The sequence below is a fragment of the Pungitius pungitius genome, chromosome 17, assembly GCF_949316345.1.
Source record: "Pungitius pungitius chromosome 17, fPunPun2.1, whole genome shotgun sequence".
Lineage (NCBI taxonomy): Eukaryota > Metazoa > Chordata > Actinopteri > Perciformes > Gasterosteidae > Pungitius > Pungitius pungitius.
Genome location: NC_084916.1, coordinates 16,564,102 through 16,577,208, shown reverse-complemented (window position 1 = coordinate 16,577,208; position 13,107 = coordinate 16,564,102). Strand labels below are relative to the sequence as shown.

Below are 13,107 nucleotides of genomic sequence, written 5' to 3'. Positions count from 1 at the left end.
GCCAGTGCAAAGTGGATTGTGAGACTTTATTTGAATGTTTCCTGCAGTAAGTTATTCCTTTGTCTGGGCCGAGCTAATAGCGGGGAATGGGATTCAAATAGAGTCAAGCTGCCTCCTGAGATCCCTCAATCCACCGTCGCCATAAAAAAAGAGGTCCGAGGCCAGTCTAAATATTTGGTAGTCTTAGCAGGTTCATGTTAAAAGACACACACACACACACACACATACACAGTGAATGCACAAGCAGGCCGAGGCTGTGAAGTTGAATGGCATAGCTCAAAGCCTTCCTCCCCCTATCCCTGCCTCTTTCTCTCTCTAAACCGCCAAACCATTCTCCCCCTTTCTCCAGCTCAGAGGAATTCATTAACTGCCTCTCCACAGAGACACTATGGAAATCAGGCAGCTACAAAGGCAAAGAGAGAAGGAGAGAGAGAGAGAGAGTAGGGGGGGGGGAGAGAAAGGGAGGGAGGGAGAGAGGGAGGGGTGGCGGTGGTGAATGGGGCTATATTATCCTATTAGATGGTGGATATGTCTCGTTTCCCTTCCCTGTCATGAGAAAAACATTAATTTTAAGTGAGAAACGAGGGAGGGAGAGAGGGAGAGAGGGAGAGAGGCAGAAATGGCGAGGGTCTTTAACATTGCTCTTTTACCGAGCTGAAATGGAGAGTCCCCTGGCTCCATTTACCTTGGCAATGAGGATGGAGTTGCTCTCCATGAATGCCATTTAAAATGCCATGGAGATTAAGCATCCTCCCTCTCTCTCTCTCTCTCTCTCTCTCTCGCTGTTTCTCACACACACACACACACACACACACACACACACACATCATCGGCGGCGGCGCTCGTCATAATATGTGTTTAGGAAAACAGCTTTGAGATTCATGAGTAAAGCCCTCTAGGTGCCAGCGCTGAGAGGAGGGAAGAGAACGGGAGAAAGAGAGGACCATCACTTAGCCAGAGTGGGCTTTAAGCACTGTAATTAAATCATTAGATCCTCCTCCTCCTCTTCCTCCCCCCCACCTCTCCCTCTCTCACCCTCGCTCTCAGCTCATCGGGGGCTCCAGTGTGAAATGATGAATCTGTATTTATGGGGATGGAGTAATTACACAGCTAACCTCTGAGGGAGCCCAGGAGGGCCACAGGGCCACCGAGCAGGGCGCAGGGTGCTCAACCTCATTAGCACTGCCCGATGTGTGTGTGTGCATGTGTGTGTGTGTTCAAAGGAGCAGATTGAAACAGAGTTGTTTTGATAGTTGAGCCTATCAATGATGCATGCTTCCCATTTAAACACTTTCCACATTAATCGATTCTGTCGCATTTTAAATGTAAAATTGAAAGAAATCCTCACTTCTTTTTTTTTTTTTTTTTACTCCATTCAGCATCGGGGACTTTGTACCTACAGGGCCAACAGAGTACAGTAGTCTATTCTTCTCAACAAACATCTGTCATTTTCCACTCCACAGCTCCTGTGAGCTTCATATCGCTGCGATCTCCTATCCTCGTCCATCTCTGCCATTACCTCCTGACTCCTTTATCTTCACTCTGAAAATATGCTCCACTGACTTCCGTCGATAATCACGGACATTCCACTCCGATCTGCCCGACCATATCGATGCCTCCCGGCCCATCTGCTGGACAGAATGTCCCGGCATCCCCTGCGCATCCGCTGCCAAAGCGCAGAGGAAGAATAACACCTCATTTTATAGTTGTTAAAATTGCGCGATACAATGTGAGTTTAAACAACCATTAATTGATATTATTATTATCAGTGTGGTTATTATTATGGAGTTACTAAAGGTATAACCGCGTGCACAGCAATTAGGAACCGCGTGTCCAAACAGAGCGTTTGTTAAAAAAAAGTCATGCTGGCTGCAAAAAAACAGCAAGTATACACAACACACACACACACATGCACGCACATGTACACACACTTCACAGGTTTTCTGTCTGTGTATAGACACAGTTAAGACTGCAGAAATTGGATCACGCACACACATTCACTCACTCACACACGCACGACCCGGGCTAACCAATGCACTAATCGCCTGCCCCGGGCATAGGAGGAGCTTGGTGTTTAAGTAGGCTGCCAATCAGTCAGTCAGCTCCACATCCAGAAGCTCCCGCGGCCACATACGCGCATCACTCCGCACTCGAGGTGCCAAACTGCGGCTCTGACACAACTGCGGGTCGGTGGAAGTGGGGACGCTTGACAGTTACTTAAAGGGGGGACTCTGGTGATTTAGACACCCCCTTCATCCTCTACTTCTTTCTGGGAATTGCTACTTTCGCTTTTTCTTTTTTTCTTTTTTTTTTGGTTTGTTCCTTCTTCTCATTTGGCTTTGAGAGAGAGACAGAGAGAGAGAGAAATTTACAGTATACGCGTTTTTCTTTTCGTCTTCTTCCCCCGGACATGTCTTTCCCTCAGCTGGGGTACCCCCAGTTCCTCGGCGCGTCCCATGAGATGTACGGGGGTGAGCGGCCGGCCTCCGCCCGGGAAGGAGCCGCCGAGGGCGGCTTGAGCTCGTCCGCCACCGCCGCCGCCGTCGGCTCCATGCTGGGGATGTACGGAAGCCCGTGGGCGGCCCACAACTACAGCGCCTTCCTGCCGTACAGCGGAGCCGCGGACCTCGCCCTCATATCGCAGATGGTGAGCTCCTGTCAGGTTATCTGCTGCTTCTCTGTTTGTTTGGTTTGGTTTGTCTGGCTGAGCTCTTGTTAATTGCAAAACCGATTCGCTGTTATCCAATAGTGCGAAGTCATTAAGATATGTAAATACGGATCACCCCCCCCCTCCCTTTTTTTCGGCGATATTTGTGGTTTAACGATCGTTAATGGATGATAATTCCATTAAGTCCAAACCGCAGAGTGTCATTTCATTATTGTTGTCTTTTAAATGTTTAATACATTTGTGTAGCTTCCAAACGGCCGATTATTCAGTTCATCACACTCAAAATAACTCGTATTTTAGATTAATCTAGTGTCCAGATTTTTGGGGGGTGTAAATTATTGATGTAGGAATTAAAATAAAAAATGAGATGTAATCTACTGTATATATAGACGTTTATTATATGGGAAAAACAAAATTAATTCTGATATTCAGAGAACGTTTGGAAGGAAATAAATATATTCCTCATTTGTTTTTTTAAATTGATTGAAAATGTCTTTTATGTAATTTTTAAAATACTACCACGTTAGAAAGAATAAAAATTGTCAGAAATAATTGTTATTGGCTATTTTCTTAATTCTGGATGTACAGTCTGATCTCCTGATTATTTGGTTTAAAACTGACCGGATGTTGGAACTTTTCAAAACTTTTCTCCTGCGGAAATAATAAATCAGATGATTTTTTTTTGGGGCTCTCTAAACCCGGTGAATAAATTATTTTATTATGATTTTTAAGACAAGTCAAGCAGCTCAACAAGTTGTCGTCCCCCCCCCCCCCCCCCCCCCTCCCCCCCTCAGGGCTCCCAGTACGAGCTGAAGGACAGCCCGGGGTCCCACCCTGCCTCACTGCCGGTCCACGCCGCTCAAGGCTTCTACCCATACGGCCAGTACCCGTACGGGGACCCGTCGAGGGCCAAGACGGCCACCCGGGAGACCACCAGCACCCTGAAGGCCTGGCTGCAGGAGCACCAGAAGAACCCCTACCCCACCAAAGGAGAGAAGATCATGCTCGCCATCATTACACGGATGACACTCACACAGGTGCGTTGTGCTTCGTGTCATCTGAGGATTAGGAACGCACGTGCGCTTCTTTTTTCCAAAGTGCAGTACTTATCTCCTTTAAAGGCAACAGATAACCCAATTGTTACATTATTTAATATGGTAATCCAGCTGTGTGGCTGACTGATTGCCCACTTGAATGAAGTCACACTCCCTGCCCGAGAGAGGCAAGTCTCCAGATATTTCTGATTCCAAAGCTCCTTTAAAGACGACGAAGAATCGTGTGGAAGAATAACGAGGTTTTAAAAAAATATATATTTCAATGGAACCGCGTGATTTTATTCAGCTCCCTAATCCGTGAAACGTTTCCCCTCCGCCAGGTTTCGACGTGGTTCGCGAACGCGCGCAGACGCCTGAAGAAGGAGAACAAGGTGACCTGGGGCCGCAGCGCCGAGGACCGGGACGGCCGCATCTTCAGCAGCGACAACGAGGACGACCACGGCAAGAACGGCAGCGACGACGAAGACGAAGAGGAGGAGATCGATCTGGAAACTGTCGATATCGAAAGACCCGAGGAGCAGCGAGCGGGGGAGCAGGCCTCCGGGAAGGGAGAGGTTGAGGCAGAGTGCGGGGACGAGGGAGAGGGAGAGGCCGGCCTGGCCGACAGAGAGCAGGCCTCCGAGCCGAAGAGCTCCGAGAGCAGCAGGACGCTTTCCGCGGAGGGCCCGCGGGGACTGGAGGCGGCCGTTCCCCTCAACAGATCGCCTGTGGTCAAACTTGCGGTGGATCGTTCCCCCAGCAGACAGGAGTGCCAGAGACCACCGCAGAGCAAACCCAAAATCTGGTCCTTGGCTGAGACCGCCACGGCCCCGGACAGCTCTCACAGACCTTCCCCCGCGGCCCACGCGCACCACCCGGCTTTGGCCTCCGCCGGCCACCCGGCCTTGCTCTCGGGTCATGGGATTTACACGTGCCAGATTGGCAAACTGCACAACTGGGCCAACGCGGCTTTTCTGAACGCCAACTCTCTTTTGAACATGAGGTCGCTCCTCGGAGGGGCGCCGGCCGGACACCTGCCTCTCCACGGAGCGGTGCCCGTTGCGCGTCATGACGCACGGCCGGCGGCGGCAACTTCGGGGACGGAGGATGACAGCGATGTGGAGTCGTCGGGAAGCTTCAGTCCAAAAAGAGATGGTATGGACGACATTAGATTGTCCAACTGTGTGTAATTAGTGTTTTAGTGAATGACCTGAAACACCTGATCCCTGAAACATATTAATGACAATTTACAAAAGGGAATTCTCATGATGCTTTTTCTAATACACCGTTATTTATTTTTGCAGACGAGGAGAGCGACCACAGGCCCGAGTCCCTGAAGTCCCCGTTCCAGCGGATATCTGACAGGTAACCTCGTGCATTTGAAATCAATTTGCTCTTTTTGGCTGACATTATCAGGCTCAATTTCTCTCCACATGTCCTCTGCTAAATTAACCTTAAAGCAGAGGCAAACACTGTTCCAACTGACTGGAGCGGAAGGCAGACCTCAGCACATAAATCATGTGATCGAGTCCCCACTTTAACGCCTCGTCGGGCAGCAGTAATATACCAATACACCCTGCCCCCCCCCCCCCTCTAAACGCCACCACCTATCTCATTTAAATAATCTGCCACCATTTATTCACGCCCCCTCGGTGAATGCAGCTAATGTATGTCAAAGAAATCGCTGATAGCAACATCAGGGATGCAGTGGAGGGTGAAAACACATAAAGCAATTCAGTGTCTTCTTTCATTTGCATAAACAGAGTTAAACATTGTTTTAAAATAGCCTATTTTTTAAATGGAACTCATAACAAGTATTTGAAGTATTTATAACACGGTAAATATACACAAATTGTACCCTGATATTCGTCTATTTCACCTCTGACCCGTTTTCTCTTGGTTGTCTCTCCTGTCTTCAGACCTCACCACGGCACAGCACCACAGCGAGTTGTGACAACGACGTTATGAGAAGACACAGAGAAAGAGAAAGGAATCATTTTATTTAACGGAGAACAGTTCAATGAAGGCCATTTCTTTTGGCGGTGCTACCTGTCATAGTGTTACCGTTTAGCTTCTACATGCTAAAGAGATGCTTGTTTTTGTCACAGATTTGCTTGTATCTCTCTTTTATGTCCTATATGTTTCTCCTTCGCTTCTTCTGTTGTGAATGGAAACCTTTAAAAATTGTAAATACAGGATATGAATTTGTCTTTAAAGAATATATTTTTTTGGGAACTAAATAAATGTCATTATAGTCATTTATTATTGGAGTTTTCTTCCCTTAATTGTCTTCATGTTGGGTCTATAATGTCAAAAGGGTGTAAAGGGGGACTATTTATTTTCAGTAAATGTTTCTATTTTTTTTTTTTTAAATGTTAGTGTATTATTTTATCTGATATCAGTGTTCACTTTAGATTTGATCATCATTTAAATTCTCTTAATTTCATTCCTTTAGAAGTTAAGTGTGAAGTCACAGAAGATGGAAAGCGTACATTTACAAATATGCAAAAACATATAAAACTATGACTGATTTCCTCTTGTTTAAAGATGATCACAGTGTCCCCACCTTTTAATTGACCCCTCTCGTCAGCGTGTCTGGTTTGTTTCACACTCTCCCTGCCAACCGAAACCCGTGCAGAGTGTGGCCCCTTGCAGAAAGACATGTCTCACCCTCATTGAAATCTGCACTCCCGGGGCCCAAACTCGCTAAGACTCACGCCCGGCGCCTTGGAAGACACTGCAAACGCTGCGGAAATTGAAAATTGAAGATTTCCAGGGACCTTGTGAACCTGCGCCTGTGCCTTCAGCCCAGACCTCCTCGCTTTAATGTTGGATTATACCCCCTCGGTGCCACCGCTGCCGCCTCTGAAATATGGATCAGACGGCAGGAAAAGGCCAGCAGCCAGTATGGGGGCGGCAGCTCAGGGGGGGGGTGGATGGGTGTGTGTGTGTGTGTGTCACTCTGAGCAATCCTTAACGTTCACAGGGCCAAAGACACCGGGGTGACGGGAGGGAGAGGACGCTGGAGGGGGGGGGGGGGGGGGTCTCAGGGCTGTTCACATTGAGTGGATCTCAAAGCTGAGGTCCCTCGTGCCACAAGGGCCTCTTAAGGGGGCCACAGCACCAGGTTCAGGTAAACACGCATCACGTGATGTGCAGACAAGGCTTGAAGTGCGTGATGCTTTCACTTGACACTTCAGTTTGAAAGTCAAACACTGATAGTAAGCCTTACAGTAAAGTCAGCGCTTTTTGGCCTCTCAGCGCAAGTCAAGTGCTGCAGATGTTGAGTTTTTGGATTAGATTGGGATTTAAGTGATTTAAGTGAGGTCAGGTCGGGTTAAGATTACGCCAAAGGCCGTAAGATATAACTTTATTGGCGATGTGTTGGATAGAAATTTGCCTGGTGAAATGAAATGGCACTTTGCCAGTTACTTTAACATAAATGACATCAATATAATGCAAATGGACCAAAGTCAAACGGGTGACAGGTTCAGAGCCTCAGGTTCATGGACCTGCAGATCAACTCAATGCTGCCACCTCACTCTCAGAAAAAGTAGAACATAAACTCACCTCCCTGAGCCCCCGTCCACGCTGAGGATCACAAAAGCTTTCTGCTCAACCGCCGTTAGTGTAAAACATTTTAAATGTGGTGTTTTTAATGCCGTTACCTGCCGACAACAGACGAATATCGTTGCTAAATTAACACTCCAAATACCATGTTTCTCAAAATGTGCTGATATTGATCTACTTTTTTTTTTAGAAGAAGAAAGTATGCTTTTATATCACGATGGAAATGCATTTTCAAAAAGGTAAAAAATGTTCCACCATAATTCTCTATTGGTGTCTTTATTGTAGTTTAGCTTGATTAGTAAAATCTGAAAGCTATCCTCCTCTTATAATTCAAAAACTAAAAAACAGCTAAAATAGGCCCAACATTTGGCCACATCATTTGGTAATTTAAAAAATTGTATCTCCCCCGGCATTTGTTCACACTTTGTTTTTTTCATCTAAACAAAAGTAACATAAAGTAAGCGTTTTTTTTTACACTTTACAAATAGGGACACTTCATTCAGTGCACCTCGGGCATCTGGTACCAACACAAAACTAACTCATTGTTACTGATTACACAGCCCACACAGGGCGGGTGGGTCAAACAAACACAGGACCCTCATCCAGGAGACCCCTGATCTCATCCCATGCAGAACTCAAAGTATAAATATAAATACGTTGCTTGAATCTAACTTCGTGCGAGCACAGAGGTTTATTTTGAATATAACCAAACTACTAGCCGTCATAGTTTGGGGGCCCCTGACCAGGCATCTGTAGCCCATTCGACCAGAGGGAATGTTGTGTGTTAATCCTTGTTCCAGATTTACTGTATACTCCATCATCTGATGAAACTATCAGGAAGAAACACCTCTCTAAACGCTGAACACGTGCACACGAGGTGCGGAGAAGTAATAAGAGCATTAACTTTGGTTTGGAGTTTTCTTTTTCCTCAACCACTCCAAATAAGAAGTCTTTTTTTTTTTCTTCCTTTCCACAGACAGAGAAAGATGTTCGGGAAGCGAGAGACGGAAAGAGCGAACCTCCAAGTCCAAAGAGCGCGAATGAAAGCGAGCGGGAGAGAGATGATGCAGTGAGAGCTGTCATTGATGTGAGGACAGCGTGGAGGGGAGCCAGACACTTGAGGCCATTTTCACTTCCCCCCCTGCCAACTGTGACAGACTGAGGCGAGTCATCCGCCGCTCTCTCTCTCTCTCTCTCTCTCTCTCTCTCTCTCTCTCTCTCTCTCTCTCTCTCTCTCTCTCTCTCTCTCTCTCACGCGCACTTCATCGCAGCCAGATCACGCTACTGTTCTTCCCGAGTAGCCAAACAATATGCTATTCTTTCAAAGTTGGATATCAGTGAGCTTAGCATGATGGGGCTTTTAAAAAAAAAAAAGCCCTGACATCAAACGGCTGTTTAATCAGTTACACAGCGTGTCCAAAACATGTTTTGTTATGAAAGGAGCGGGAAAAAAAGTGAGCAGATCCAAAATATGATTAGTGCATTCTGGCGGGGGTGCCAGTCGGGAAAAACTTCTTTCCCGCAGTTTTCAAAGTTTATGCTTCGCGTTTGGTTGTTCGTCACCCAAGCCGCCCCCCCCCCCCCACCCCCATCCCCTCTCCCCCGAAACTTTTTTTCAAAAATAGAATCGCTGCAACAACAACAACAACAACAAAAAAGAAGGATACGAGTGAGTCAAACGCTTCTAGAGTTTCTAGAGTCCCGTCGGCCCCTCAAACTCTCCCTGAATAGGGTGTTCATTGGTGCTTTGGTATTCTGCTACAGGCCCTTTGGTGAGTTCTAATCCCTTTTAAAGAGGCAGATTATGGAGGGGATTTGTCTTTGATTCGCCTGTCCCACTGCTCTTTTCTGTCAGCACCTCGCTCCCCTCCGCATAGATCCTCCCCTCGTCCTCTTTCTCTCCGCTCCTCTGTCCGTCTTGATGGGATGGTCAGGGATCGAACAATGATTGCCTCCATGTGTCACCTCCCCCCCTCACACTCCCACCCTCAGCCACCCTCCTGTGATTAAGGCCACATGTGCGAGGGCCCCCGGTCCCCCTGAATGGATTTGTTAAAGGCCCCCAGTGGACGAGAGAGGCCCGGGACCCCGTAGCCGGGCCCTCGTGTGCAGATCTATCCCCCCTTTTCTTTCGATGGCACTCCGCATGGGGGGTGGGGGGGAGCTCCCTGCCGGCCCCCCACCACCCGTCCTGCTCCCCGGCGCTCCTACGCCATGCAGAGATAATCAGGCTTATGTAAAGACGACGTGCTCTTTTGACAGTCATCAGCTCATCAGTGATCCAATCAAGCCCAAATCCGCCATTGTTCGCCCCTCAAAGTGTCTCAAATCCGCTTGTGCGGGAGAGAGGTGCTGCGGCTCTTTCTCCTGCCAATCACTCCTGACATTCCTGCCCCTGTTGCCATGGCCCGGGGTCAGAGGTTGAGAAAACAGAGAGCGTGAGCTGACTCGGGGGGGGGGAGAATGGCGGGGCGCTAAAGGAGGGACTCGCCGCGCAACGGCCCTCATTGGTCGGCCAACGTAGGGGGTAAATGTAGACAAGTTTTGGGCTCTATAGCCCCGCTGAGAGGGCCCCGTCGGACAGAGAGAAACGTGGGCAGGCGAGGAGAGGGAAGGGGGGGTGGGGGGGGGATGAGGGAGAGAAAGGGCCGTGAGAGGAGAAAGGAGGGCAGGGGAGAGGGTTGGAGAAAGGAGGAAAGAGAGGGTTAGGGAGGGACGGCGTTTGATTGCCAAACAGGCTTTGCAGAGCTTGACCTCGAGGGGCTCGGGGGGGGGGAAGAAAAGGCCCGACACACGGTTAAAAGAAATAATGAACAGGCCAGTTCATATTTCTTGAATTTCCGCACGGCTGTCCCGCAATTAAAATGCAGACTGCAGCAAAACACCGCATCCATAACACAACATTAAGAGAATACAAGAACAAACTGCCCAACAAGGAAATAAAAGAATGCTCGATCCATGTGTGTGTGTGTGTGTGTGTGTGCGTGCAGGTTTTAAACCGAAATGGAAATGTACCTCCCAACGCAATGAAGCTAATACATGTCATTGCAGGATGAACGGGGCACTGGGTTAAATCCGTTGTAATGTTGTCAAAAGAATAATTTTCTGCACCCAATGTATACGTAAGTGAGCAAATGTTTAGCCCAGACAAGATATCATAGGGAATTTACGCCTTTCACCGTCTCTCCACAGGGATTAGTGGAATTAAGCGTTTGCACAAAAGCAAAGTATCAAAACTCATGAGTAATTCAACAAGCTCCGCAGTCCCGGGTTTACCGAGTGCTGCTTCTCAGCCCGCCGTGCTACATCGCAGCTGCAGACGTTGTCAAAAGGAGACAAATTTAATATACAGGGGGAAATACACACAGCCAAATGCCATGAAAGGGCGGGAGTGATAAGTCTGCTCTCTCTTGTTGCACTGCTCATTCACGGCAATAATCTGAGGGAAGAAGCAGATTAGGACGCGCGGGAAGCTGCGTGGTCCGACCGCTCGCATCGATGGCTCCTTTCAGCCATTTTGAAACAATGTTTCTCCTCCGGTTTGTTACAGCGAGGCAACTTCGCCCAGAGGGGGGGGGGGGTTGGTCCTGTGGGGGGGGGGCGGGGCGAGGGCTCGCTGCGTCTTTGTTCAGCATCCATTGAGACACGCTGGGTTATTGGAAGCTGCACCGAATTCATCCACGTGTGAAATCCGTGATTTGGTGCGATTTGGGCCTCAGCGCGTGAGATACCGGGGAAACGTTGCGCGCGCTAATGTGCGCATTTCGCGGATTCGTTCGGCCGGTGTTTAATCATTTATAATATCTTTCCTCGTCGGAAATGACAACGTGAAAGCGACACTGTGAAGGTTGGCTCCGGGTCACACACGGAACCCCCCCCCCCCCATCATTTCAATCCGCAGCTCACCTCCATGCAGTTGTTAAGATGTCGGTGCGTTGGTTTACTTCCACCGCAGTTTGGCAGCAGTGAACGGACGTCTCTGCACACTGTACCTGCTCCGCGGCACACCTGTGCAGTCCCGACACCAGCAGGTGCACCGTGTTGCTCTGTGGACGAATGAAACGCGCTTCTCTTGCAAACTAGAAGGTCAGATCCTCTGAATAAAAGCACGACGTGTCCGTGTGGTGTCCTCCGCTTGTTTCTGCACGGTACCGTTAATCAGCAAACGTTAGCGTTCTAACAGAAATCAATGCGGGAAAACTGGGATTATGTCGTTTAATTTGCAAAATCCCGATGCCGACATGAGAGTTCAGCAGGTAAAATGTTGACCATGTTTATCACTGCTATGACTGAAGAATTAGCATTTGGCGCGTCTCTTATGGCTGCAGGCTCTCACGTATTTAAACGTAATCATTGTTTAACTACTAGAACTACTGAAAGAATACGTGACTTCCACGTTATTTCTTTCCATCCTGCTGATATGATCCTAACGAGTAAAACACCTGAAAACGGATTAAAACAATTGTGTGAACGTTGCAGTTCATTTTATTATTGAGAGCACGTGATCTGTTTGCCTCGTTCGCAATGACTGACAAGAGTGGCCCCGCCCCCATCATAGCGTGTACTGATTTAAATTAGGACCCATGACACACATTTCATCTCCGTATTCTATTGTATCTGTTGTGAATTCTTCACGGGAGAATGTCGATGCTTTTATTTTGAAGTTTTATTTTGACAACGCATGTTGTTTCCGCTTCCGGTACCGCGAATACACGCTACGCGACACGGACAGTAGATCCGTTAGATCGAGTCATTGATGATGTAAGTTATGTTGCCTCAATTTGTACTCATCTGCTCACACTGTTAAGCCTGTTAGCTTATGTGTGTTTACTGTGTTCACTGTCAGTGTTATTTCTGTAATGTAGTCGTTCCATAATCGCTCAATGTTGAGCTAAGTGGCTAATCTGGCTAGCGAGCCTGCATTATTCAGTTTGTAATTTGTTTCTGTGTTTATTTCAGAAACTCCATCCATCTTTACGGTCATCTTACTGTCCACTATGTAACTCCTTCTGTCAACTAATCTGTAAGCCTACAACGGGTAAATACAGAAGGGTATAAAACAACCAGATGTCCGCGTGTTCTCTGACCGGAACCCTGTAGTGGTCAATGTCCTACAACAAACAGCATCTCCGGGGGGCGAATCCCCAACAAATGGTCCTTCGAGCCGGATTTATTGACTACTACAGAAGATGGCATCTGGGGAAAGTTTTACTCATCAGCCTCATTACGAAGAGCAACAGAGTCATGTGAGACATCATCGCGTCCCTAAACATCTTGAGGACTACGTCCTTGCCTATAATCCACAGCGACCTGCCCTTTCTTCCCACACGACAGAGGAGCAGAGAGGAGCAGCGGCCGCAGCGGACGGTAGCCGAGCGGATGCAGCCTCTTTTTCGGACAAATGCGCAGTCTCACACTATACCAACTCTGATGACATGCTGAACACCACTTCACTAAAACGACTCGTCAAATCCATCTCTAGGAATGAGAAGGAGGAAGATGCTGAAGTGGTTAAGCTAACACATAAACTCCAGCAGTATGAACTCCGCCGTCGCCGTCGTCAGGAGCTGCTGGAGCACATCGCTTCCTTCATGAGAGAAGAAGAGATCGAGGAGGATAATGACAGCAGGAAAAGCGCCTCACCACCATCAACACCCTCGTCTCCCGTGCTTCAACCTCATCGACTCCTCATCTCCCCCAGCTCCTTGGTTTCACCGCCAGAAGAGCGGACCAGGGACGTTGAACCTCAGGCTGGCAGCACCATACCAGGACATATGTTTGGGAGACCAGAGGCAGAGACTGAGGTTAGAACCTATACCCCTATAGCAGGTGAAC

At 48.1% G+C, this 13,107-nt stretch overlaps 1 protein-coding gene and 1 long non-coding RNA gene across 2 annotated transcripts; both read left to right on the top strand.

Moving 5' to 3' along the window:
- The first annotated feature begins 1,969 nt into the window (after positions 1–1,969).
- Positions 1,970–6,027, top strand: irx1b (iroquois homeobox 1b). The gene is made up of 5 exons (XM_037473791.2): positions 1,970–2,647; positions 3,463–3,705; positions 4,044–4,857; positions 5,007–5,067; positions 5,622–6,027. The coding sequence occupies exons 1-5, from the start codon at positions 2,411–2,413 to the stop codon at positions 5,668–5,670; spliced, it is 1,404 nt and encodes a 467-aa protein (XP_037329688.2). The 5' UTR covers positions 1,970–2,410; the 3' UTR covers positions 5,671–6,027.
- A 5,943-nt stretch (positions 6,028–11,970) lies between these two features.
- LOC134107179 (uncharacterized) lies at positions 11,971–12,335 on the top strand. Its single transcript, XR_009942666.1, has 2 exons — positions 11,971–12,033; positions 12,232–12,335. It is a non-coding gene; the product is annotated as an uncharacterized LOC134107179 (long non-coding RNA).
- The last annotated feature ends 772 nt before the right edge of the window (positions 12,336–13,107 follow it).

Bases quoted from the DNA above. Each gene is read 5' to 3' on its own strand.
- irx1b (XM_037473791.2), top strand. From the start codon at position 2,411: ATGTCTTTCCCTCAGCTGGGGTACCCCCAGTTCCTCGGCGCGTCCCAT. The intron at 2,648-3,462 runs GTGAGCTCCTGT...TCCCCCCCTCAG, and splicing joins TCGCCCTCATATCGCAGATG to GGCTCCCAGTACGAGCTGAA. The intron at 3,706-4,043 runs GTGCGTTGTGCT...CCCCTCCGCCAG, and splicing joins CACGGATGACACTCACACAG to GTTTCGACGTGGTTCGCGAA.